We start from the raw sequence: 23,299 nt of genomic DNA, 5'->3' as shown, positions 1-23,299 counted from the left end.
CACATAGTGAAGCCCTGATTATGAAAAAAGAAAAAGAAAAAAAAAAAACAGTGTGAACCGCTTCATATTTATTGACACTTCTTAACATCAGCACCACAAACACATACAGGAAATCACTTTGAGCTGTGGAGGAAGACGTTACTTTCACAATAAAAGCCTCCAATCAGCAGCCAATCAAGAGAGAGTAGCCACAAAAACAAACAAATAACTTAATTGGACATGATCAGGAAATACTCCAGACTAAAATGAACAACATTTCCACATTTGTAAACAGCATCAAACTGCTAGCAATAGTTAGCCACTATCCCGCGTTAGCCGGCCACGCGATAATTGGCGTGAAACTCGGGCTGGATGTCGCACACGCGGCGCAGGAGGTCGCCCAGCACCACGTCGCGGTTGCCACGGTAACTGGCCTGGATGCGACCCATGCGCTCGGCCGTGTCGCGGTCCACCTCCACCGCGCTGTTGCCGTGGGAACCCAGCGCCTGCGCACAAGCACACAAACGATAGCAACAAGTGAAGATCGCGGCTCGGCTAGAGAAATTGTCACGGCAGGTGCGACCGGCATATTTTTGGGAGCAGTTGGAGGCCTGCTGAAAATAAAAAAAAAATAAAAAAATGGTATCCTCTAAGCCAGGGGTGTCAAATATACGGCCTGTGGGCCAGAACCATCACTTTTTGCAAAAATGTACTATTTGTCCACTTGAGGGTCCCCAAACCTGGTCCTCAGGGACCCGGTATCCAGCCTGTTTTCCATGCCTCCCACGGCCAACACAGGTGATTCATATCATCAGCTAATCAGCAATCTCTGGAGAAGGCTGATAACGATGTCCACCTGGTTAGCGGTCCCTGAGGACCAGGGTTGGGGACCTCTGTCTTAGATGACAATCTTCAATTTGGCTCTTACCCAAGATTTGATGCAAAAAAATTTACATTTCAGTTGACTAAGATAATAATAAATAGGAAATATTTCAGAATGTGCTCATCATTTGCACGAGTTGTGGAACCGCAAGTATGCAGGGGTCCACTTTACCGCAGTTGCCTACTGATACCACAAGATGGCGGCAAAGCGCCATATGAAGCTCCTCCATAGTTGGTTGGCACCTTCATGCCGGCACAGACGGCAAAAAAAGTGTCGCGTTTCAAGAAGAAAGGAAAATGTGTCGAATGAGGCAAATTGCAACCATGAAAGTGGACGCATCCTCACCGCCGCCTCTTTGGTCTTAAACTCTTTGTCTCGCTGCAGCCGGTACTGCTCAATCTCAGCTTGAGCTTCTTCTTTGGCTTGCTTCAGACGGCGGTTTTTACCTGGAACGACATCATCGTTAACAACAACCCCAAGTGAGTCAACTTGCCCATTTTGACGTCATTTCTGTGTCATCGTCACGATCGACCGTCAAATGTTATGAAAAAGTCAACTTGGTTGTTTGAATGGCAATTGGGGAGTTTGCTAGGCGCTACATTTACTACATTCATTTTGGGATCAATTGACTTCAATGTAACATACTTTTTACTTTTAGTTGAGTACTTTTGTTTGGAAGATGCAGTACTTTTATTTGACTGAAAAAAGTGTTATCGAACAACCCTAGTATAATAATAAGTGTGGATATAATCACGTATAGCAGACGTTCATGCACTGATTACAAAAACAAAACTTGAGTTTCTGACCAGTTACTCGAGGAGTACTTTGAAGGACTACTTTTGACTCTTACTTGACTGCAACTCAATGAATTCAATGAAATTCTGTCCCGGGGAGTCACTAGGTTAGCGTCATGGCGTCACGTGACGTCACGGCGCAGAAGCTCAGAGGGGAAGCAGGCGCACGTGACCGAAGCAATTGTTTTGCTTTTTCGGAGCGTTCTCAACTTGATTTTGACGAGTAGGTCGGCTATCGCAATTCGTTGTTAAATTAGCGACGCCAAATGAGCTTCCGTCTCGGTGCTGTCGTTTCTCGTCACGTTCAAGAGCGATTCGATCGCACCGGAACCGAATCAGGTCAGCACAACGACTGATGACGAGACAAGTGAAAGACAATTAACGACAATGGAAGAAAGCGAAAGACGAGTTCCTGACGAATGCAAGCGCCGCGGCCTCCGCCGGGGCGGGCTTGCGGATGGGATCAGGCTTGGGTTTGGGTTCGGCCTGAGGTTTGGGCTAGGCCGCGAGGGCTCCACTCACGTTTGCGGGCTTCGGCCACCTTCTCGGCGGCTCTCTTCTCGGCCTGCAGCAGCTGCTGGATGCCCTGCGACTGACTCGCCATCGTGGAAAAGACGAAACGACAACGACGACGACGACGACCCCGGGAAGCTCAAGCGACGTCCTCTACAGCGCCCACGTCATTGGCCAAACGCAGTCAGCTGACACGCGTCACGATGCCTGTCACGTGACCGGTCACGAGACGATGACAAGGGGTAGCCACGCCCCCAAGAGAAGGCACTTGACGTCGGCTACGGAGCAGCCACGCAAAAGAAAAGTTATAAAGATATATATCATTCTTAACTTGAAATAGTCTTAATATTCTGATTTCTATCCTCCTCAATGAAAGCAGACTGATTATCTTTGGTTTCATCAAAATAAAACAACTGCAAACATCACTTTTTACTTGATTAACATTATTATGAACATTTTTGCCGATTTTCAGACACGTATGGGAGAGAACACCCGTCACTCATTCATAATCATCTTAAGTTTGTGTATTTTCAGGTAAATGTCATTTTCTTGAATAAAGTGGACATTTAAAAAATGCTCCTTTAAAAAAAAATCAGATTCTTCGAAAAATAATCGACAGATTAATCAATTATTTAACAAATTGTTAGTTGCAACATTAAAAACAAAACATGATTGCATGGCAAAAAAAAAGAGCCAAAATCGTTTTTGTCTGTTTCAATTTATTGAGTGTCAATACACTTGAATAAGCTCCTCCCACTGTGCCAGAGGCCACACCCCGTTGTCTTGGACATTGCTGGGTGACGACTTCCAGTCCCACGTCCTCTGCGGGACGCTCCACGCCGCGCCGTAATTGGCCGTCACATAGTCCAGCGTCTCGCACGGGACTCCCACTCGGACCTCCGCCAGCTCGGCCCAGCACAACGAGAATCTAGGAAAAACGTACCTGCGCCGCCAGAAGAACGGACGCCGTCACCAACGTGACCCTCGCAAACATGGCCGCTGTCCACCTACTTGAACTTCCTGCCGCTCTTGGCCTGCGTGCCGCCGTTCCAGGTCAGGTCGCCGTCCTGGTAGAAGAAGAAGATGTCCAGCTTGACCCCGTCCCTCATAAAGGACAATTCCAGACTGTCCTCCAACTGGCCGCCAAAATAAAACATCACACTGGAGACATTTCAAAATAAAAGTCCTCAAGTGAATGCAATTTAAAGGTGACAAAATGGTTACCTTGCCAAACTTGTGTTTGAGTGACAGTCCGACATCCAGGAAGGCCTCGATGATCTCCGGGCGGAAGTCGCGGACGAAAATCCCGATGTCCACGTCGCGGCTGTACGTGATGAAGCCGCACTGCCTGAACCAGCCTGCGGGGGGCCACAGCTGCAACGTTAGCCAGTTGTGCAGAACGCAACTGTTAGCATGTTAGCCTAGAAGCCAGAAGGCGACTTGTTGTAGCCCGCTCAAATGCTTTTTGTTGTTGCTAAAATGCTACATGGGACTAGCCTGCTAGCGTCCAATCGCATGACAGTTTGGTGCTACGTCACCAATTAACCTTGACGAAAGCTCCGCCCACCTACCGCTGCAAGAACATATGACTGGCAGAACTCAAACTAAAAAATGATCAAGTACAGTGCCTTGCAAAAGTATTAGCCCCCAAGCGAATATGAAAAGAACGAGGATACGAGCGGTCCGGCGATGTTGCGTTCAAGCGGTTTTGCTACCCAAGCAGGTTCCGCTGCTGATCCAGAAGGGGACCTTCAAACGGGCCAGCGTTTTGGCGGCCAGCTGAAGCAAAGACTTGGCCTTGTTGCGAAAATCCAGCGCCTCGGGAGACGAGTCGTCAGGGTAGAGCTGCGCACACACAAACACGCGTGCGTCACTGTCAGCGTCACGTGACCGAATGAAGAGTTCAAAGGTCAGACCCGCAGGAAGCGTCGCGCGTCCTGGTATCGGCACTCCAGGAAGCGAGCGCGCCGATGCTGATCCAGGAAGCCGGAGATGTTCCGAGGGACGGCGACGTCCAGGCCGTCCACGACCGTCAGTACCAGCGGCGGCCTGAAGGGGGCGCAGCAGAGAGACGTCAATGGCGTCACGCCAGCTCAATGCAGCGCCGCCGCCGTGGTGGCGGTGACATCACCTGCCGTAGGCGCCCGCGTGGCGTCCGAAGTCCATCTGCGAGAAGGGCGCAAAGCTGCGGTCCGCGTTGCCTTTGAGGCGCAGCGGACCGTGCCACAAGTAGTCGCCGCTACGCTCGTACAGGAAAACCACCTCGAACCAAGACAACAAAACTTAGGCTGCAAAACTTTGATAGTTTCAAAAGCGAGAGGTAAAAAATGGACAATCAATTAAGCGTTGCAATGTGGTGCTCATTCCCCGCCAACGTTTGTCCCGCCCACCTGGATGACATTGCCATGGAGGCGGAGCAGGAGATGCAGTGGGATGTCCTCACCCGACAGGAGGTCCAAGCTGGCCAATCGGGGGTCTTCCCCTCGCACCTCCAGCAGCTGGAAGCCTTTCTCCTCAGCGGCCAACAGGAAGGCAGCCTGCCGAGAGGTACAAATGGGGCGGGGCTTTGGTGGGGGGAGACCACGGCGGCAGTGACTCACGTCGTAGGTCCACGCGTTGGCCAGCAGGCCGAAGGACGCCACCGCTCGGCCGCCGCACAGGAAGCTGCAGTCAGCCTGGCGCCGCCAGCGCGAGCGCTCCAGCAAGGCGTCCCGCGTCAGAAGCTCCAGCGCGGCGGGCTCAGCCAGGAACAGCGGCAGGCCGAAACGCCGCGACAATCGCAGGAAGGTCTTCACGCTTTGCTGAGCACACGCACGCACGCACGCACGCACGCACGCACGCACGCACACACGCACGCACGCACGCACGCACGCACCACGTGACCAAAACAACAAGGTTTCGTAGCTCGCGGAACTTTCTCACAAATGTGGCGTTTTGGTCACCAACACTTTGACAACTTATGACCATCTACTTCCAAATATCTTGGCGCTACTCCCTTGCTTAGCCCCGCCCTCGTGCCGCACTGCGCCGATTTCCTCGTTCTTTGGAAGCCGTACGGCAAAACGGTCGCCTCTTGGTTCTGCTTTTTTTGCAGATTTTGTGTGTGTACTGTTTCTAACAGTTGTTGAAATTATACTGTCGACCACTAGATGGCAGCACACTATTTATTTGGACGCAGAATTTGAAGGAATGAAAACAGGAAGTTTTGTAGCTCAGCCAACTTTTTGCTTGAAATGATTGAATGTCAAATTCTCTTCAATCTTGCTTTTTTGTAGCTTGATTTTACAAATGGCATCTTTGGCCATGATTAATGATGCACATGCTAAGTTTTTGATATGAAGAGAAAAAAGATTTGATTTTCTCTTAACACACGGCGGGATTGGCAGACTGTAAAATATTTGTGTCTCTTGCAATTATATTACGTGTTGACTTGTGTTTGTATTATTTCAAAGACTTTGAAAAGAAATGCTGTTCTAAACATGCAGAGGTCATCCTGAATTCGGGTTATTTCAACGTGCCGGGTTCCACTTGTTGCCGGGACCCTCCAACAACGGGGGGGTTATTGTTGACTGTTTTGTTTGAGAGCGTCTCTCGTCGACATCTCTACTCACCCATTGGAGGTCGCTGGCAGTCACGTGACCCGGCGTGCGCCTCAGGATGTGCGGGCCAGCCTGGAGAAGACATGACTTGTCACAACATGGCTGCCTTTGCCTGCCCGTGGACCGTCCACGCTCGCGTCTCACTTTTGTCGCCCTTTCACATACGGATAGCTAGAGACAAATTCGCCACGCATGTTGTCACCAAATGGGCATGAAGGCGGGTTTCGCTCAGCTTGCCAGTCAAATTGAAGCTTCTAATTAACTGTAATGACTGACAGATGCCAGTAGATGGCGTCGTTGCATCACTTTGGATCGGCTTTTGAGAAGAAGATAAAGCTGGAGGCCAAGTTTGCGCTGTCACGTGACGTTACAAAACTATCCCGTGTGATAAAACATGATCTAAACAAAACATCTCCGGATACGAGTGTTTCAAGGAGACCGGAAGCCGCAGCATTTTAAAATAGCAACATCAGCAAAATTTTAAAACGCTTTCAAAAATATTTCTTGCTGCCGCTACAAAAAAAACGAAACCAAAAAACGATTCAAAACACGCATCAGGTAGGACATGTTCCCTTTCCTTGTTTGTCAATCTGTTTTGGGTGAAACCATCCATCTTCCAAACCGTTTATCCACAATCACTCATAATTTCCGACTGATTCGGGAGTTTTCAAAGGACTTTTTAGTTGAATTAAATATATAGTGCGACACATTTTAAAATAAATCCCTAGTACTGATAAGAGCATAGTAACGCATAAACGATTACAAATCTTAATTCTTGACAATATTATAGTTTATGTACCCCACAAATGATGTCATTCAAAATCCCGTACAATTTTATTTTATATTATTTTCTCTTTTCTTTTATGTATTATTTTCTTTCTTATTTCTTTCTCTGACAATTACGAAATTCTAAAGTAAAGTTAAAAAAAATGGAGGTCACTTTTTTTTATTGACAGAATAGGAAAACAATTTAGATGTCATTTTTTCCCCCCAACATTTTTTTGGACGTCATAACTTCCACCGTCTGACCTCGCTGACGTAGTTCCGGTAGTAACGGAGCTGAAAGAGCAGAAAGGCAAAGCTGCTTGCCACCAGCAGCCACAGCAGCGTCGTCCGGTTCACGCGAGGCATTAGCGCCTCATGTCCGTCGGCCGGACACCAGCTCGGCTTCGGCTTCGGCTGCGAGCACGGGAAGAAGTCGACAATTGGGGCCCTGAGATTCAGCCGGCCGCCATCTTGTGCACCCCTTCGCTGTCATCAAGAAACGGTCACTTCCGCTTCCGCTCCCCCCCTTCTTCTGTAGCTGTTTAGTTACAATAATCAACGGAGTTCTGTTCTGTTCTGTTTCGAAAATTGTTTAATTAAATGCATTAATTTTTATGAATTCATTTCGATAAGTAATGTGTTCAGCGATTTGTTGATTTGTAAATAATCAAATAAAAGAATATTAGCAAGCTGCTCACAGTTACACATGTTTTTATTTGACAAAATAACTGCTAAGTAATTACAAATAGTATTTTTAAAATGAGTACGAAGGGTTAAGGTTAACCCTGACTTTAAAACGCATGTGTGTGTGTGCGCGCGCGCTGTCCCACACGCACGCGCTCAGAAACAAGATGGCGGGCCGCCTCCGGGCCGAGAGCGAAAAGTTGGTGGAAAAGTTGGACGAGCGCAGCATTTGAACGCCGACGTGACATGTCGCCTCCGCTTCGGCCGCTTTCCGTCAACATTTTGGCCTCCTGTCGCTGATGTTGTCGTCGATGTGTCGCGCGCGAACAACAATTTGATGCTTTTCGGGAACACACAAGGTAAGAAGCGTCACGCTCTTAGCTTAGTTGATTTTAGCAATAGCGTAGCTGCGTGCTAAGCCGTTGCGATGAAACAAACATTGCCGCACTCTTCTTGCGACTCGCACGTTAAGAAACTAAAAGTGTGTTTTTACACTCCCGCGTTCCACTTGCTGCTCATCGTTAGCAGTAGTTAGCAGCCTGTCTGCCATCTGCTTCTGATGCTCCTCTTGTTATGACTCGCTTCACAACAAGACGTTGGCGGTGTGTAAACTTTTACCAATTGCTAGAAAGCCAAGCTGCTGTGGTCGTAGTGTTAGTTTGTCTATTTTATTGTATTTTTTTTAAAGCCAAGTCGCACATTAAAAGTCTCATCTTCATGTTAAATCCTTCACTTGGGTTTCGTTCGAAAAGCTGATGGGAATGGTCATCATGACGTCAGCATTGGTTTGCCTCAGCTTGTATATTTTTGTTCTGCAGTGAGTGTTAATATGGCAGCTTTAACATCATGGCCACAACATAAACATGCTGCAATGCACCAGCGCTCCATACAACATAACAACATGCAGCGACTAAACACAACAAGATCAGATAGGACACAACATAAGATACAACATTGCACAATATCACACACAATACAATACCATCCTGATGCTGTACAACAGAGAGTCATCAAGTAAACGTTGATTAAATGAATCCGTAATCCAAGTCGATAATTGCCGAATGCTCGTTTAGTGGCCTCATTTAACGTAAAAGTGTGCAAATCAAGCCACGTGCTCAACAGTACTTATTCCCTGATTTCTGTAGTCGTCCATGAAAGCCGACTGATTGGTCATCGTTTGTGGCAGACATTTGCAAATAGTTGCTTTTATTTTGGAAAACAGTTTTCAATATTTTGGCCTTTTTTTTGTGACATGTTGCAATAACAGATGAAACCTCTACTCCAATCGAAATGAGTTTGTAGCTTTTCTGCATTGTCGCTTTGAATTCTTGTGCTTTTTCAATCCAAGACTAGAAATCAAGACGTTTTTTTTTGATCTGATTCATCACCAAAAGAATCAACAGATGAATAGATTATGACTCAATACAATATCACACAATTATTATGTACATTTCACTTTATTTTGCGCTCCAACTCAAAGTCACGCTAGCAATTTTTTGCTGTCGACTGGCTAATCGGCGCATTCAAATTGCTTTCGTTTTGAATATCCTGTCTTGGATAAAGACAACAAATCCACTCAGTGCAGTCACAAAGTAAAGAGCGCTCTTAAGTGGTCACTTTGGCGAGCTAGCGTCACGGTTCTGTGTCGTGTGCGGTACGGACCCGCTCGTTTTCAAAGGAATCCTTTTTGTGTGGTGAACCCGTGTCATAGAAATCCACTTGACCCGACTCATCGTAGTGAAACGTTCCAGGTGGCGTCGCGGTCCAAATGGAAAGACGGCGTGTGCTGCATTTCCCCAAATTTTCAGCGCTGGCCCGATGAGGCAAATTGGAGCGACTTCTGGCGCCGTATTTTCATGATCTTATTATCAAGTCCGGGTGATGATTTTCGACCGTCCATTTGCGTCCGTGGCGATGAGGACGGCCTGAAATCCTGGCGCGAGCCCAACTTTGTAGCGCCACGCACCAACGGCCGCTGCGTTGACCCGCGTGCTAGCATTCGAGCACGCAACAAAAGAAACGCAAGATTCATGGCCGTGCTTTTGACCAGCGGCAAGACAAATGGCGTGAGGTCCACGCCTGGATCTTTGGCAAGGGTTCAAATGAAAAGGAAGACCTCTGGGAAAGCAAGCGCGCACCTGCTATGATGTCACGATGCTCGTCTGCGTGTACGCGTCACTCGGATGAGCCGCACATTGGACGGGAAGCGTCGTTAACGGAGCGAGCGCCCGCCGGGCAAAAATGGCAATTTGCAACATGACGAGAGAATACGAAGACGAGATACAAATCACAGATAAAATCTCAGTACTAATCTAATGGACGTCAACGATACCGTTTATTTATATTTGTTACATTTTGTGAATCTTTTTTTTTTTTTTCCCCAATGGCGGGTTAGCTCTTTGCCTTTTCTGCTGCCTATAGCACTGTAATCCATTTGCACACACACACACACACACACACACACACACACACGCGCACACACACACACACAGCGCGCTGGTTGCAGCTCAGGCAAAGCATGTCAGGAGAAGTGCAGGCAGCTCGTAGCACCCCCCCTCCCCCCCTCCCTCCCTCCTCCCAGTGAGCGTGGCTTCCCATTGGCCGGCGCTTTGCCCAGCTGACGCTGGTGTCAGACGCGGCGGAGGAGCTGATGGAGGCAACAGCGATGGGGTGAGCTGCCATTTTCTTTCTTTCTTCGCCTTTCGCCGGACGCTCCTCGCCGCTTTGTTCTCGGGCGAGCTCGTCGGGAGGAAGCCAGAAGTGCTAGTGGGGAGGGGGCGAAGGGAGGCGGGGGGCGGATAGCGAGGGAGCGCGGGTTGGCGGTGGGGGGGGGGGGCGGACAGGGGGGTTGGGTAGCTCCTGTCATTGTCTCCGCTCGGCTCGGCTTCTCCTCTCGGTCGGCGTTGTGCGAGCCTCACTAAGCCACCGCCGAGGGGACCAGAAGGGTGGGGTGGGCCAGGCCTACCCGCCGGTGGGGGCGGGGGAGGGGGTGGGGTGCTGGATGGAAGAAGAGAAAATGGCCGACCGCGACAGGGAGGAGATGGAGGATGTTCGTTCCTTGCCTCTTGTGATGTGTGTGTGTTTGCAATCATCAGTCGAAATCAATACGACATTGAACGGCGCCACGTTGACGTCGAAGCGCGCGTGCGTGCGTTTGGCCCACTCAAATAGCTTCACGCAATTTACATTCATATTTCACATCAATCATTTGTTGTCTTTGTACAGTCGTGCCCTGAGATACAAGTTGAGTGCGTTCCATGGCCTTGCTCGTAACTCAAAGCACTCGTATCTCAAATGGGTGGTCCCCATTCCAATGAATGGAAACGGCAGAAGGCCACTAAAACAATTGGCTAGCAAAGATCACTTTAGATGAGGGATGGGCGAGTATCCACACCAGGTATCGGTAGTGGGTCCATACCCGGGATTATTCCAAGGTATTGGTATCAGCGACCGATACTGTGTGTTGTTGTTTTTTTAAAGACATACTTTCAAAGAAAGACTTGTTGTGTATCCAAGTATGGAATTTTCCTTCCAATTTCATCTTCAATTTGCTATTTTGCCCAAAAAAAATCCTGCAAATAGCAAAAATCGACTTCTAGGAAAAACATTTTTGTGTGTGCTGAACTCCAAAGTCTCCAAAAGACACCAAAGATGCGCCACCAATTTACATTTCCCATGAAAACAGACATTTGCTTCCGTCCTCTACAAAAAAAGGAAAAAGAAATCAACAATCAAAGAAAATGTCTTGATTGTCAGTCGATGAAAAGAGCGAATTTGTGTGTGGCGAGCTGTGAGGATTTGCGCTGATGTCGTGTGAGCAAAATGAATCCAGGCTGAGCCAACGTCCATCTTTGATTGTCAAGTTTTCTTCTTTTTCTTTTTTGCTCTTGCAAGCCATCCGCCCCCGAGCTGCGTATGTACTTTTATTTTTTATTTGTGTATAAAGGATCAGTCTGCAAGCATTTTTTTCCCCCGAAGGTCGTCATTGCATGCCGGCGGAATTGATTGATCCGCGTAAGAGGTCACAACGAGCCGTTGATGGCGCGGACGACCTCTTTTAGTTCCCCATGACATGTTGTTCGACTTGATGATGATGTCATCGCGTGCGTTTGGTGGCGTCAGGTCAGAGGTCTGCCGGACAAGATGTCGGCGGGGGCGTCGTACGACCAGCTGCTGAGGCAGGTGGAGGTGTTGAAGATGGAGAACTCCAACCTGCGACAGGAGCTGCAGGACAACTCCAACCATCTCACCAAACTGGAGACGGAGGCGTCCAACATGAAGGTGCGTGCGTGCGTGCGTGCGTGCGGGCCGAGTATGGAGTAAGAATGTCAACGTTTACCAAGAGAGACAAAAAATCAGGACAGCAAAGTCCAAATGTTAGAAGCAACAAAAAAGTGAGTACAAGGCAAACAAAAAAAATACTTCAAGTTTCGAATCATGGTCTTGAACCTGCAGCCATTGAACGTGAACATTTGGGACATGAATGAACTTTGAGTCGACCGTGTATGAAATGCAAATGGCTGAATTAGGATTCCGTCACAAACGAAGCAAAACGTTCCCAAATGAAAAGAAGACCTTTTCTTCCAACATGAAGATAATCGTTGGGCTTTCACGGACGACTTTGCAACACGTCGACTCCAATTGAAACCATTTGAGCCATTTGCTCTCTGCCAACGATGATTATTGATTGGTTTGGTCATCGATAGTGTGCCGATAATCATTGCAGCTCTTTTGAAAGTCTTTGATGATAAGCCATAAGTACCATTTTGTGATTTGCAAATGAGTCTGAAATGTCCAAAGCAAACGAACACTTTATGAAAAAGAAAAACACAAGTCAAAAAAAGAGCGCGTTTGCCGGCAACGTGTTGCAATCGCGCCAGCGGAATCAGCAACGGGTTGCTGTGCAGACGCAGCAGAAATATGCAACGTTTTCACGCCAAACGGACTGAAGACGTCCTGAATGGGCTGAACTTGCTTCCGATGTGGCGATTGTGAATGCACGAACGCCGGCGGGCGGGCGGGCCACTTGCACATTCCGCTTGACTTTGATTTCCTGTTTTTGCTGCACACCTTCCTTTCTTCTCGTACTTCCTGCTGCTTTTTCCTGCTTCCTGCCCGAACACGCGCACACACACAATCTCCACGTCCTGTTTCCTGTCGGCTGGGCGGCGCCGCCTTGACGTGCGGCGTCCGTGGCCTGTGCGCGCATGTTTGTCGTTGCCGCGGCTGCTCGCATCATGACGCTGATCGAACGCTGTGGCTTGATTGTGGTGAGTTTGCCTTCTGCCATCGTTTTGTTGTGGCGCACGCACGCGTTTGCCAATTGTTGACTTGCCGTTCTTGACTTTGTTGTTGTTGTTGTTGTCGTCGGCGGTCAGCCTGCGCTCGTTGTTGTACGTGGTCAGCTGATGTTGGAGCCAGCCAGCCACACAGACTTTTCTATGTGTTCTTTTGTTCCTTCAACTGTGTCAACACATGTCAGTCTGGCGCCCCCTGGTGGACCGATGGCACTTGATTTCGTATTTTTCAGGCTGGATCTATTGAGGCATTTCAAACCACTTTGACGTTTGACGTCCACATTCAGTCAGAACGTCACACGCCTTTCCAAGTGCCGCTAAAGCGAAACCACGCTGACGTTTATTGTTGAGGCCACGCCCAGCCCACTCTCAAACGGGAAGTGTTTTTTCTCCTCCCCTAAACAGGAAGTGCTGAAGCAGCTTCAGGGCACCATAGAAGAAGACTCCGAGGAGGCGTCTGGCTCTCAGCTGGAGCTCATCGTCAGGCTCAAAGGTCAACAGCGCACACGCAAAACGTTGCACATTTTCTCTCAACTTTGAAATATTTCAATACAATCCCAAATACTTTGAATTGCTCACCCGGCAACAGTTTTGATCATTGAGTCATCGTTGAGAGAAGTCCACAAATCCAAATTGGCCGTTTCAGCCTCCCAACAGAAAATGTCTCTCGTCCTCCGTTTTGAACTTTTAGTTCCGAGGAGGGCGCCGAACCCCATTTATGGCATTTGCATTCTTTCTGGCCATTATGGCAGTAAATAGTTTGTAATCAATATTCCTGCATTTGCATTCTTTCGGGGAAAGATGATTGGTCAGATGATCATTGATGCAAATGGAAAACCTCCACAACGTGTTTGTTGAATGTGCTGCCTTTGAATTCATCCCTCACAATGTTTACAAATTCTCCATCTTTGCTTCCCATACAAATGATTTTCCTTTTTTTTTTTTTTTCTGTGGTCAACTCTCAGAGATGAGCCTGGACCCGTCCGCATTTCAAGCCAGGCCCAGGCCTCCGGCGCCGCCCTCCTCGTCATCAAGCTCGGCTTCATCCGGCGCAGGTTCCGGCGCGTCGGCGACACGGAGAGCGCCGTCTCGAGACGGCCACGAGCGCTGCCTGGACCAGCTGGAGAAGGAAAGGTCGGTGGCGCGCCCTCAAGTCCTCTGCCGGCTGGCGTGGGCGCACTTGAACCCGTGCGCTCTGTGATTGGCTGCGGCCGCTGACAGAAGTCTCCTATTGGCTGAGCTGGAGAAGGAGGAGAAGGAGAAAGGCTGGTACTACGCTCAACTTCTCAATCTGACCAAGAGGATCGACAGCCTGCCTCTAAGTGAAAACGTAAGCGCCGCCCTTTCAAAGCTTTTGTCACGTGGAATTGGACGGAATTGGACGGAATTGGACCAAAGTGGACCAAAGTGTGTCAATGCCGCGCATTCGTCACGTCGGCGGCTGTTTGTTCTTTTTCCAGTTCACGCTGCAGACGGACATGAGTCGTCGTCAGCTGGAGTTCGAGGCTCGCCAGATCCACGCCGCCATGGAGGAGCAGCTGGGCTCGCGCCAGGAGATGGAGAAGCGCGCCGAGGTCCGTCGCTCGCCCGCCCGCTCTCCTTTTGCGTGCGCGGGTTCTAAACGTGTGCACCTTTGCAGGCTCGCACGGCTCGCATTCACCAGATCGAGAAGGACATCGTCAAGCTGGGAGCTCGACTGCAGGTAGACTTTAATTTTTTTGTGTGTCTGGAGGACGGTGCGAACGTGTTGACCTCCTTTTTGTGCTGTTGTGTGCAGTCAGAAGCTCCTCAGGGTCCCAATGAGGGCAGCGGCGCTGCCCCGGGCGTGTCGCAGGTCAGTCCGGACTCCCGCAATCCTTCTAGAAGGCCTTCTTTCTACTTTCCAATAATTGAAATGAAATCTGGGCCACTGCCAACAAGAGGAAGCGTTTCAACGCGTGTTGCCATCGTGAGAAAAGCTGACGCACTTCGTGCAGTGAATGGCAAAAAAAAAAGTGTCAAACACTTTTTGTTGAAAGCAACCCGTGTCGTATTGCTACGAATATACTAAGGAACCTTTTTTTAAATTCTGATGACAATCTTTTGTTTGCGTTAGCTGTGACAGGACGCGCTATTTCGCGGGTCTTGACAGATCGGCCCAAATGCTTTCAAACGGCCAAGAATATCGCTTCAACAATTTTTTGTTTCGATTTTGGATTTGACTTTTGTCAATTGGCAATTAAACGCGCAAAGAAGAAAGCCATCAATTTGCCGTTGACGTGTTCCCGTGTTCCGTCAGAACGCCGGCCCTCGATTGGACCAGGAGCCGGCCAATGAGACGGCCTACTCCGTGCCTCGACGAATCACCAGCCACCTCGGAACCAAGGTGAGCTCCTGCCCGGTAACAGCGCCGGCTGGCGGCAGTTGAGCCGACGGTGACGCCGCGCTTCCCCTACAGGTGGAGATGGTGTACAGCCTTCTGTCCATGCTGGGGACGCACGACAAGGACGACATGTCCCGCACGCTGCTCGCCATGTCCAGCTCGCAGGACTCGTGCATCGCCATGCGCCAGTCGGGCTGCCTGCCGCTGCTCATCCAGCTGCTGCACGGCAACGACAAGGACTCGCTGTTGCTAGGTAGCCGCGGCCAGGGGCTCCTCGCCGCCGCCGTCGCCGTCGCTCGCCGTTCCTCTCCTCACGTCCCGCTTCTGTTGCCTAGGTAACTCCCGTGGCAGCAAGGAGGCCCGCGCCCGCGCCTCGGCCGCGCTGCACAACATCGTGCACAGTCAGCCCGACGACAAACGGGGGCGGCGGGAGATCCGGGTGCTCCACCTGCTGGAGCAGGTGCGCCACTACTGCGAGGCCTGCTGGAGCTGGCAGGAGAACCACGAGAGGGGCGCCGAGCAAGAGGACAACCCCAGTGAGTGAACCCGTGCCAAGACTTTTGAAGCCGCCAGGCCGCCATATTGCTCCTCCCAACAAACCTTTCTCGCCATACGAGAGATTTCAGACAGAACTTCGTAGAAACAGCAGGATTTATCATGATTTCAATTTGTTAAACAATCATTTTACAACTTGCCTTAAATACATGTAGAAATGATACACTTAATGATGTTTACAGGACAAAACGTGCATATTTTTTATTAACAAATTAGAAGAAAGGATTTCTCTGCCAAATGTAATATTGGGGCTTAAGGAACTGAGCGATGAAAGGAAAAGGGGGTCTTCGTACTGTCCGCTTATTCTTATTAGGATGTATTTATTTATTTGGACTCGTTAACAGATAGTGACCAAACACGCCCACCGGCCCGATACGAACTGCTTACGAGCTGCGTATGTCTCGTCTGCACGTATACCGGAAAGTTTGTACAGTAATCTTCTGGCGAGATGGGAGGAGCAAGATGGCCGCCCGGTATATTCAGATCAGCGCGCGTCGCCATACCTGACCCCGCCAGAGGGGGCGCCGCCTGGTCTCATCTGTCTTTGCATGTGTTCAGTGCCCTCGCCCGTCGACCACCAGATCTGCCCCGCCGTCTGCGTCCTCATGAAACTTTCCTTCGACGAGGAACATCGCCACGCCATGAACGAGCTCGGTGAGCTGACCAGAAAAAGAAATCTCATCGTGCATCCATGATTCTTTGTCGCTGTTTGCCAAATAAGATGGGTTTGATGCGCTATCGATGCTAACTGTGTGCCTGCCGCGGCGCTCAGGTGGTCTGCAGGCGGTGGCGGAGCTGCTGCAGGTGGACTGCGAGATGCTGGGCCTGAGCGGCGACCACTACAGCGTCACGCTGCGGCGCTACGCCGGCATGGCGCTCACCAACCTGACCTTCGGGGACGTGGCCAACAAGGTTCCGTGCCGCGTTCATGAGCACTCCTGCACTGATACGCTTTTTTCAAGGCGGATGACGATTAGTGGTCGTCAACGATAACGGATCTTTCAAGCCGATATTCGTTTGCAGTAAAAGAAAGAATGAACAGATTTGTTTCAGAATTATTCAAGAAAAATTGCAGGGCTCATTAGCATATGTTAAGCCAATTTAAAAACGAAGTACTATGAATAAAGTTGTCCAAAATGTCAACATAATTTCCTTTTTGTTTTATATATATATATATAAATAAATAAAAAGTATAGTGACATGCGAATGTAGCTTCATTTGTGGTTTTGGTGAAGGTTCGTAAACGGTTCCAAAAGATCTTTGTAGTAAAAAAATGGTCTGAATATGTTGGAAATGTGTTTACGTCAAGTAAAGAAATCCTGATGAAAAGCCGCAATGTTGCTACATTCACAAGCGTGATCAGCCTTTAGATTCATAAACAGGACGATAATGGAGCCCGCCCACTTGTTGTTGTGCCACCAGGCCACGCTGTGCTCCATGAAGGGCTGCATGCGCGCCATGGTCACGCAGCTCAAGTCGGAGAGCGAAGACCTGCAACAGGTGCGTCCTCCGTCTTGCCCGCGCGTAACGAGCCGCGTCGAGCCCACGTGTGCGTCGCCCGGCAGGTGATCGCCAGCGTGCTGAGGAACTTGTCGTGGCGAGCCGACGTCAACAGCAAGAAGACCCTGCGGGAGGTGGGCAGCGTGCGGGCGCTCATGGGCTGCGCCCTGGACGTGCAGAAGGTCAGTCGCCTGCCGCAACGGCAGCAGCAATTGCTGCGGCTTCACAACACTCTGTCGCGCCGATACCGATTAGCGATACTTGACGATCACACCATACTTGGACTGCGGTTTCAAAAAAACATTGAGCTTTCAATACGGCCCGTCACCCGTAATGAACTCTTGCGTAAACGAGCCAATTTGAAGTCAATTGCCTTCAATGAACTTTCTTCACCTGCAGCGAGCGCACGAAGGAGGCAAGAATGAGGAGAGCGGTGGTGGGTGGGGCTTGGTCGCGTTTTTGGAGGCTTGTTTGTCTTTGTGGTTGCAAAGGGCCCATGTTGTGAATGTGCCGGGGCAGGAGTCCACGCTCAAGTCGGTCCTGAGCGCGCTGTGGAACCTGTCGGCGCACTGCACGGAGAACAAGGCCGACATCTGCTCGGTGGACGGCGCGCTGGCCTTCCTGGTGGGGGCGCTGACGCACCGCAGCCACACCAACACCTTGGCCATCATCGAGAGCGGCGGCGGCATCCTGAGGAACGTCTCCAGCCTCATCGCCACCAACGAGGCCTACAGGTGAGCCGGCGGCGCTGGCGGGCCGACCTCATCATTGCCGGCGGCCTCCGAAAGCCGCCTGCTGATATTGGCGGCGACGCACGCACGCACATTCGCGGGTTCAACGCTTTCCTGGCCGTTTGTTCAGATGAAATGATTGAAATCCCGTCCGTCCGCCGGTGCAAAAGTACTACGAAAGCAAAGTGTTCTAATCACTTAAAAGTGCAACACAAACATGGACATCAGCAAGGATGAGATAAAAAAAATTTTCCATCATAAGTCAGTAAATAAGTCAGGGCTTTCAAAAAGACTTTTTTAAATTCAAAAGTAAATGTCAAGAAAGCACAAGATGGCCTTCAGAATTCTCTTTTCTTATGAATTGATGGGAACAAGAAATATTCAAATAATCTCGCCATGGTTTTATGAAGCTCTCGGGGGAGGAAAAGGAAAATCGCTTTGATATTGATTGTTTTAAAGCCAGCCCGAATGTTAACATGTTGAGATCTTTCAAGCCGTCTAAGATTCCAAATGTCTCCGTTTTGCACACGTTGCGCCGCATGCGCTTGAACGTCCCGAATGCGAACGTCCCGATTGCGAACGTCCCGATTGCGAACGTCTCGCTTGCGAACGTCCCGCTTGCGAACGTCCCGAGTGCGAACGTCCCGAGTGCGAACGTCACGATTGTGAACGTCCCGTTGTGCTGCTTGCAGGCACATCCTGCGGGATCACGGCTGCCTGCCAACGCTGCTGCAGCACCTCAAGTCGCACAGCCTGACCATCGTGTCCAACGCCTGCGGAACCCTCTGGAACCTTTCGGCACGCGACGCCAAGGACCAGGAGGCCTTGTGGGAGCTGGGCGCGGTGGGAATGCTGCGGAACCTCATCCATTCCCGCCACAAGATGATCGCCATGGGCAGCGCCGCCGCCCTGCGCAACCTGATGGCCAACCGGCCGGCTCGCTACAAGGACGCCAACGTGGTCTCGCCGGGCGCCGGGGCGCCCTCGCTGCACGCCCGCAAGCAGAAGGCGCTGTTCAAGGAGCTGGACGCTCAGCAGCTGTCCGAGACCTTCGACAACATCGACAACATCAGCCCCAAGGCGGCACACAGGAAGGGGCGGGGCTGCAACGCCGGCGGAACGGCCAACGCCGCGCGCTCCTACGCCAACACGCCGGTTCTGTCCAGTCCCAAAAACGCCGACGGCTCCAAGCGAAGCGCCGACGACGCGCCCTACGCGCGGCCCGTCTTCGCCGGCAGCGTGCGCGCGTCCAGCGACAGCCTCAACAGCGTCACCAGCGCCGACGGCTACGGCAACCGTGGCAAAACCAAGCCGTCGGCGGAACCACTTTACTCCTCGGATGACAGCGCCGCCAACAGATGCTGCGGCTACAGGAAGTACCCGGCGGACCTTGCGCACAAGATTCGCAGCGTCAACCACATGGCGGATGACGACGGCGCCGAGGTGGACACGCCCATCAACTACAGCCTCAAGTACTCTGACGAGCAGCTGAATTCTGGCCGGCAGAGTCCGAGTCACCGCGGCAGGACCGAGACCGACGACGATGACGAGCGGGCCGGGGGTTTGAGGAGCGACGTCGCCGCTAACGCTCGAGTGCCGCCGGCGCCGCCCTCCCGCTACGTGGCCAAGGCGGCGTCCGACTACGGAGGAGACGCCGCGCCCGAGCAGCCGATCGACTACAGCTTGAAATACGGCGACGTTTCGCGCAAGCCTCTCTCTCAAACCGCGGATGGCGCCCTCTCCCAACCGCCCGCCGCCTCTGCCGGTAAGCCGCGCCCGCCCCACCTGCCGCCCAAAGGTCACCAGGAATCCACGCAGACGTACTGCGTGGAAGACACGCCCATCTGCTTCTCCGGGGGAAGCTCGCTCTCCTCGCTGTCACCGGAGGAAGAGGAGGAGGACGCCGACGTGGCGGAGAGGAAGAGGCGAGGGGGCGGGGACGAGCAGCAGCAGCGGCGGCGGCAGCAGCACAAAGAAGTGGAGAGTCAGACGGCCAGCACCGCCGCGCCCGCCGCCCGGGGACGGCGCACCCACCACCACGCTCACGCCCACCACCATCAGGCGCCGTCGGGCGCCCGCACCCCCAAGAGCCCGCCGGAGCCGCCGTACGCTCAGGAGACGCCGCTCATGTTCAGCCGCTGCACGTCGGTCAGCTCGCTGGACAGCTTCTCCACTTCCTCCATCGCCAGCTCGGTGCGCTCCAGCGAGCCCTGCAGCGGCATGCCCAGCGGCGTGGTCAGCCCCAGCGACCTGCCCGACAGCCCCGGGCAAACCATGCCCCCGAGCCGCGCCAAGACGCCGCCGCCGCAGGCCCTGCCGCCGCCGCCCCCGCCCGCCAAAGGTGAGGAGGAGAAGCCCCCCGAGAAGGAGGCGGAGGAGACCGGCGCCGACGTCCTGCTGCACTTTGCCACCGAGAGCACGCCGCACGGCTTCTCCTACGCCTCCAGTCTCAGCGCACTCAGTCTGGACGAGCCCTTCATCGCGGCCGACATGGCGCGGGACGGCGGCGGCGGCGGCGAGGGGCCGCGCAAGGAGGAAGCGGCGTCTCGGCAGGACCTGCAAGAGTCGGACGATGACGACGACACGCAGATCTTGGAGGCGTGCATCATCATGGCCATGCCCAAGTCGTTACGGAAACCAAAGAAGCAGCAAGCGCAAGGAAAGGCCACCCAGCTTCCCGTCTATAAGCTCCTCCCCCCGCAAAGGAAGGAGCCGCCGCCGCCGCCGCCGCCGGCCGAGGAGGTTCCGCGGGTCTACTGTGTGGAGGGAACGCCGCTCAACTTTTCCACCGGCACGTCCCTCAGCGACCTCACCATCGACTCTCCGCCCAACGAGGAGGCCAACGCCGGCCCGCCCCTCGCGGCGCCGCCCGCCGTGCTCGCCTCCTCGCAGGCACGCCGCACCGGACCCCCAGAGGGCGAGAACGGCGACGACATCCTGGCCGAGTGCATCAGCGCCGCCATGCCCAAAGCCAAACCCAGGAAGCCCGTTCGAGGCGCCTCCAATGGCGAGCTGGCCCAACTCCCTCCTCCTCAGGCCCCGCCCCTCTTCAACCCCCAGCAGCACAAGAAGGCCGCCGGACGTCCCGCGTCCACCGCGCCGCTGAAGCCAACGTCGCCGGTGAAGCCCACCCAGCGTGCGGCTTCAGCCAAAATAAAGCCGGGCTTCGCCTTCGATTCGCCGCATCACTACACGCCCATCGAGGGCACGCCGTGCTGCTTCTCGCGCAACGACTCGCTCAGCTCGCTCGACTTTGACGACGACGACAAGGACGAAGACCGCAAGTGGGACGAGGACAGGAAACGGGACGACGACAGCGGCAAGCGGCGCGAGCAGGACAAGAAAGCGGCGGCCGTCTTCCCTCAAAGCAAAAGTGGCGCCAACCCGCTGGCCTTGGACGAGAAGCAGAAGTTCGCCATCGAGGACACGCCCGTCTGCTTCTCCAGGAACTCGTCGCTCAGCTCGCTCAGCGACATCGACCAGGAGAACAACAACAACGAGTTTGCCGCCCCTCGGCAGCCAGACCAGGCGGTGGCGGCGGCGGTGGCGGCGGCGGTGGCGGCGGCGGTGGCCGAGCCCTCGCCGCTCGCTCCCGCGCCGGCTCACGCCAAAACGCGGCCGTGCGCGTACGCACCCAAAGCCTTCCACGTGGAGGACACGCCCGTCTGCTTCTCCAGGAACTCCTCGCTCAGCTCGCTCAGCATCGACTCGGAAGACGACCTCCTGCAGGAGTGCATCAGCTCCGCCATGCCCAAGAAGAAGAAAAAGAGCGCCGCCGCCACCGCGGCGCTTCCAGCGCCCAAAGAGGAGGACGACATTCTGGCTGAGGAGGAGCCTACAAAGGCGCCGCGGAGCCCCGCCTCCCCCGACTCGGAGTCCTTCGACTGGAAGGCCATTCAAGAAGGCGCCAACTCCATCGTCAGCAGCCTCAATGCCGCCGCCGCCGCCTCGTCGCTGTCCCGCCAAGGTTCGTCGGACTCCGACTCGGTGCTGTCCCTCAAATCTGTGGGTTCGCCGTTCCACCTGCCGACGCCCGCTGCCAGCAATGCGCCCGAGGAGGGGGCGGAGTCAAAACGAGGCGCCAGGGTGGTCAAACCGTCAGTGGATGACAAAAAGAAGAAGGAGGAGGAGGAGGAGCTAAAGTCGGTGAGGGGTGGGAAGAAGGTCTACCGGAGTCTGATCACCGGCAAGCCCAGGACCGAACTTGCGGCCAGGGGGAGGAGCAAACCCAGAGCGGCCGTCTCGGCCAAAGCGCCGGGAAGCGGCGACTCGTCTCGGGATTCCACACCCTCGCGTTCCTCTCATAGAGGAGGGAGACACTCGCAGCTGCCGCGGACGGCGTCGCCGGCCGCCCAGAAAACAGCTGCCAAGCCCGGCGTGGCGGCGACGGCAACGGCGAGGGGCTCGGCCAACGTCCCGAAGAAGGAGAAGGTGGAACCGGAGAAACCCGCGCTCGTCCGGCAGTCCACTTTCATCAAAGAGGCGCCCAGTCCAACGCTCAAGAGGAAGCTGGAAGAGTCCACCGCCGCGACCTGCCTCCGGGACGGCGCCGGTGGACCCGCAGCGACGTCTCGCAGAGCGGATGCCGTTCGTTCGCAGTCGGAGAGTCCGTCGCGTCCTCAAGACGCCGCCGCCTCGCGCTTGAGTCGCACGGGAACCTGGAAGCGCGAGAGCAAACATTCCAGCTCGTTGCCTCGCGTCGGCACCTGGAAGAGAACCGGAAGCTCCTCCTCCGTCCTCTCGGCCTCGTCCGAGTCTAGCGAGAAGGGCCGAAGCGAGGAGGAGGCCGCCGCCGCCGTCCGCTCCAAGGGAACGTGGCGGCGGGCCAAAAGCGCCGGTGTGGGAGAAGCCTTCAACGGTGCGGGCCAAGCCGTCAACTCGGAGGAAGTGTGGGTGCGTCTGGAGGATTGCCCCGTCAACAACCCGCGCTCGGCGTCCTCGTGCTCCGCACGCTCGCCCAACGCGCCGCCTGTCATCTCCGCCCCCTCCAAAATCCCCTCCTCCGCCTCGTCCTCGTCCTCCAACCTCAACCTGCGCCGCAGCTGCGACAGCCTGGACGACAAGCCTGCGCCGCCGCCGCAACGCCTTCAGCAGCGTAGCGGCGCCGTGGCGGCGAGGGTCAGCCCCTTCAACTACACGCCCAGTCCCAGGAAGGGCAACCCCGAGCCCGCTGCGCCTCCTGCCACCTCCGCCGCCACATCCACCACGCCCACGCGGCCCTCGCTCATCCCCACACCGGTCACCAAAAAGAGGGAGCCCAAGGGCGGCGAAGGAGGAGGAAGCGGCGGCGGCGAACGCGGATCCTACATCGTCACATCCGTATGAAAGCCACTTTATTGAAGCCCCGCCCCTAGCTATCCCGCTCTCCTTATTGGCCAGACTTAGCCCTCAGTCAGGCTGGCGTCCGTGTTTTTCTACCACTAACAATGTGTAGCGCTTAGCCGGTCTTCCCGCATGGCCCCGCCCCTCCCGAAGAAGAAGAAGAAGAAGAAGAAGACGCCGTCGTGTGGACGTTGTTGATGTTTTCACTGACAAACACTGTAACGCCTAACTTATTAATTTAAATGTTTTTGCCAACATAATGCAAGAATAAAAGTCAACCTTTTAGCTCTCAACACCTTTTTTCCTGCATCCTCG

At 53.3% G+C, this 23,299-nt stretch overlaps 3 protein-coding genes across 7 annotated transcripts; 1 reads left to right on the top strand and 2 right to left on the bottom strand.

Moving 5' to 3' along the window:
* Positions 1–53: 53 nt before the first annotated feature.
* Positions 54–2,357, bottom strand: atp6v1g1 (ATPase H+ transporting V1 subunit G1). Its single transcript, XM_077543073.1, has 3 exons — positions 2,179–2,357; positions 1,208–1,308; positions 54–485 (listed from the first exon to the last, which is right to left on the bottom strand). The coding sequence occupies exons 1-3, from the start codon at positions 2,258–2,260 to the stop codon at positions 312–314; spliced, it is 357 nt and encodes a 118-aa protein (XP_077399199.1). The 5' UTR covers positions 2,261–2,357; the 3' UTR covers positions 54–311.
* A 511-nt stretch (positions 2,358–2,868) lies between these two features.
* Positions 2,869–7,043, bottom strand: fktn (fukutin). 3 transcript variants are annotated; one of them, XM_077542850.1, is made up of 10 exons: positions 6,798–7,042; positions 5,781–5,840; positions 4,770–4,970; positions 4,560–4,706; positions 4,301–4,431; positions 4,086–4,218; positions 3,885–4,014; positions 3,394–3,527; positions 3,181–3,330; positions 2,869–3,112 (listed from the first exon to the last, which is right to left on the bottom strand). In XM_077542850.1, exons 1-10 carry the CDS (start codon positions 6,897–6,899, stop codon positions 3,098–3,100), a joined length of 1,203 nt encoding a protein of 400 aa, XP_077398976.1. In that variant the 5' UTR covers positions 6,900–7,042; the 3' UTR covers positions 2,869–3,097. The 3 variants fall into 3 exon arrangements, with proteins under 3 accessions (XP_077398976.1, XP_077398975.1, XP_077398974.1); XM_077542849.1 differs by having other exon boundaries at positions 3,181–3,305; XM_077542848.1 differs by having other exon boundaries at positions 3,181–3,305; positions 4,560–4,970; positions 6,798–7,043.
* Positions 7,044–7,366: 323 nt separating this feature from the next.
* apc (APC regulator of WNT signaling pathway) lies at positions 7,367–23,277 on the top strand. 3 transcript variants are annotated; one of them, XM_077585673.1, is made up of 17 exons: positions 7,367–7,576; positions 11,340–11,498; positions 12,920–13,007; positions 13,480–13,648; positions 13,736–13,844; positions 13,975–14,088; positions 14,154–14,216; positions 14,292–14,348; positions 14,793–14,879; positions 14,952–15,129; positions 15,212–15,412; positions 15,990–16,085; positions 16,204–16,343; positions 16,854–16,931; positions 16,997–17,113; positions 17,451–17,665; positions 18,355–23,277. In XM_077585673.1, exons 2-17 carry the CDS (start codon positions 11,361–11,363, stop codon positions 22,985–22,987), a joined length of 6,483 nt encoding a protein of 2,160 aa, XP_077441799.1. In that variant the 5' UTR covers positions 7,367–7,576; positions 11,340–11,360; the 3' UTR covers positions 22,988–23,277. The 3 variants fall into 3 exon arrangements, with proteins under 3 accessions (XP_077441799.1, XP_077441801.1, XP_077441800.1); XM_077585674.1 differs by lacking the exon at positions 7,367–7,576 and adding an exon at positions 7,696–9,887; XM_077585675.1 differs by lacking the exon at positions 11,340–11,498.
* The last annotated feature ends 22 nt before the right edge of the window (positions 23,278–23,299 follow it).

The sequence above is a fragment of the Vanacampus margaritifer genome, chromosome 14 (genome assembly GCF_051991255.1).
Source record: "Vanacampus margaritifer isolate UIUO_Vmar chromosome 14, RoL_Vmar_1.0, whole genome shotgun sequence".
NCBI lineage: Eukaryota > Metazoa > Chordata > Actinopteri > Syngnathiformes > Syngnathidae > Vanacampus > Vanacampus margaritifer.
This window is presented reverse-complemented; position numbering and strand designations above follow the sequence as displayed.

What these genes read in the sequence shown, in the direction of transcription:
- atp6v1g1 (XM_077543073.1), bottom strand. Translation starts at nt 2,260, where the DNA reads ATGGCGAGTCAGTCGCAGGGCATCCAGCAGCTGCTGCAGGCCGAGAAG. An exon ending in GGTGGCCGAAGCCCGCAAAC is followed by an intron (nt 1,309 to 2,178) that starts GTGAGTGGAGCC and finishes ATGTCGTTCCAG; the next exon opens with GTAAAAACCGCCGTCTGAAG. An exon ending in TTAAGACCAAAGAGGCGGCG is followed by an intron (nt 486 to 1,207) that starts GTGAGGATGCGT and finishes GCTTGTGCGCAG; the next exon opens with GCGCTGGGTTCCCACGGCAA.
- fktn (XM_077542848.1), bottom strand. Translation starts at nt 6,899, where the DNA reads ATGCCTCGCGTGAACCGGACGACGCTGCTGTGGCTGCTGGTGGCAAGC. An exon ending in ACCGGAACTACGTCAGCGAG is followed by an intron (nt 5,841 to 6,797) that starts GTCAGACGGTGG and finishes TGTCTTCTCCAG; the next exon opens with GCTGGCCCGCACATCCTGAG. An exon ending in TCCATGGCAATGTCATCCAG is followed by an intron (nt 4,432 to 4,559) that starts GTGGGCGGGACA and finishes TCTTGGTTCGAG; the next exon opens with GTGGTTTTCCTGTACGAGCG.
- apc (XM_077585673.1), top strand. Translation starts at nt 11,361, where the DNA reads ATGTCGGCGGGGGCGTCGTACGACCAGCTGCTGAGGCAGGTGGAGGTG. An exon ending in CTGCCCCGGGCGTGTCGCAG is followed by an intron (nt 14,349 to 14,792) that starts GTCAGTCCGGAC and finishes GTGTTCCGTCAG; the next exon opens with AACGCCGGCCCTCGATTGGA. An exon ending in CCAGCCACCTCGGAACCAAG is followed by an intron (nt 14,880 to 14,951) that starts GTGAGCTCCTGC and finishes CTTCCCCTACAG; the next exon opens with GTGGAGATGGTGTACAGCCT.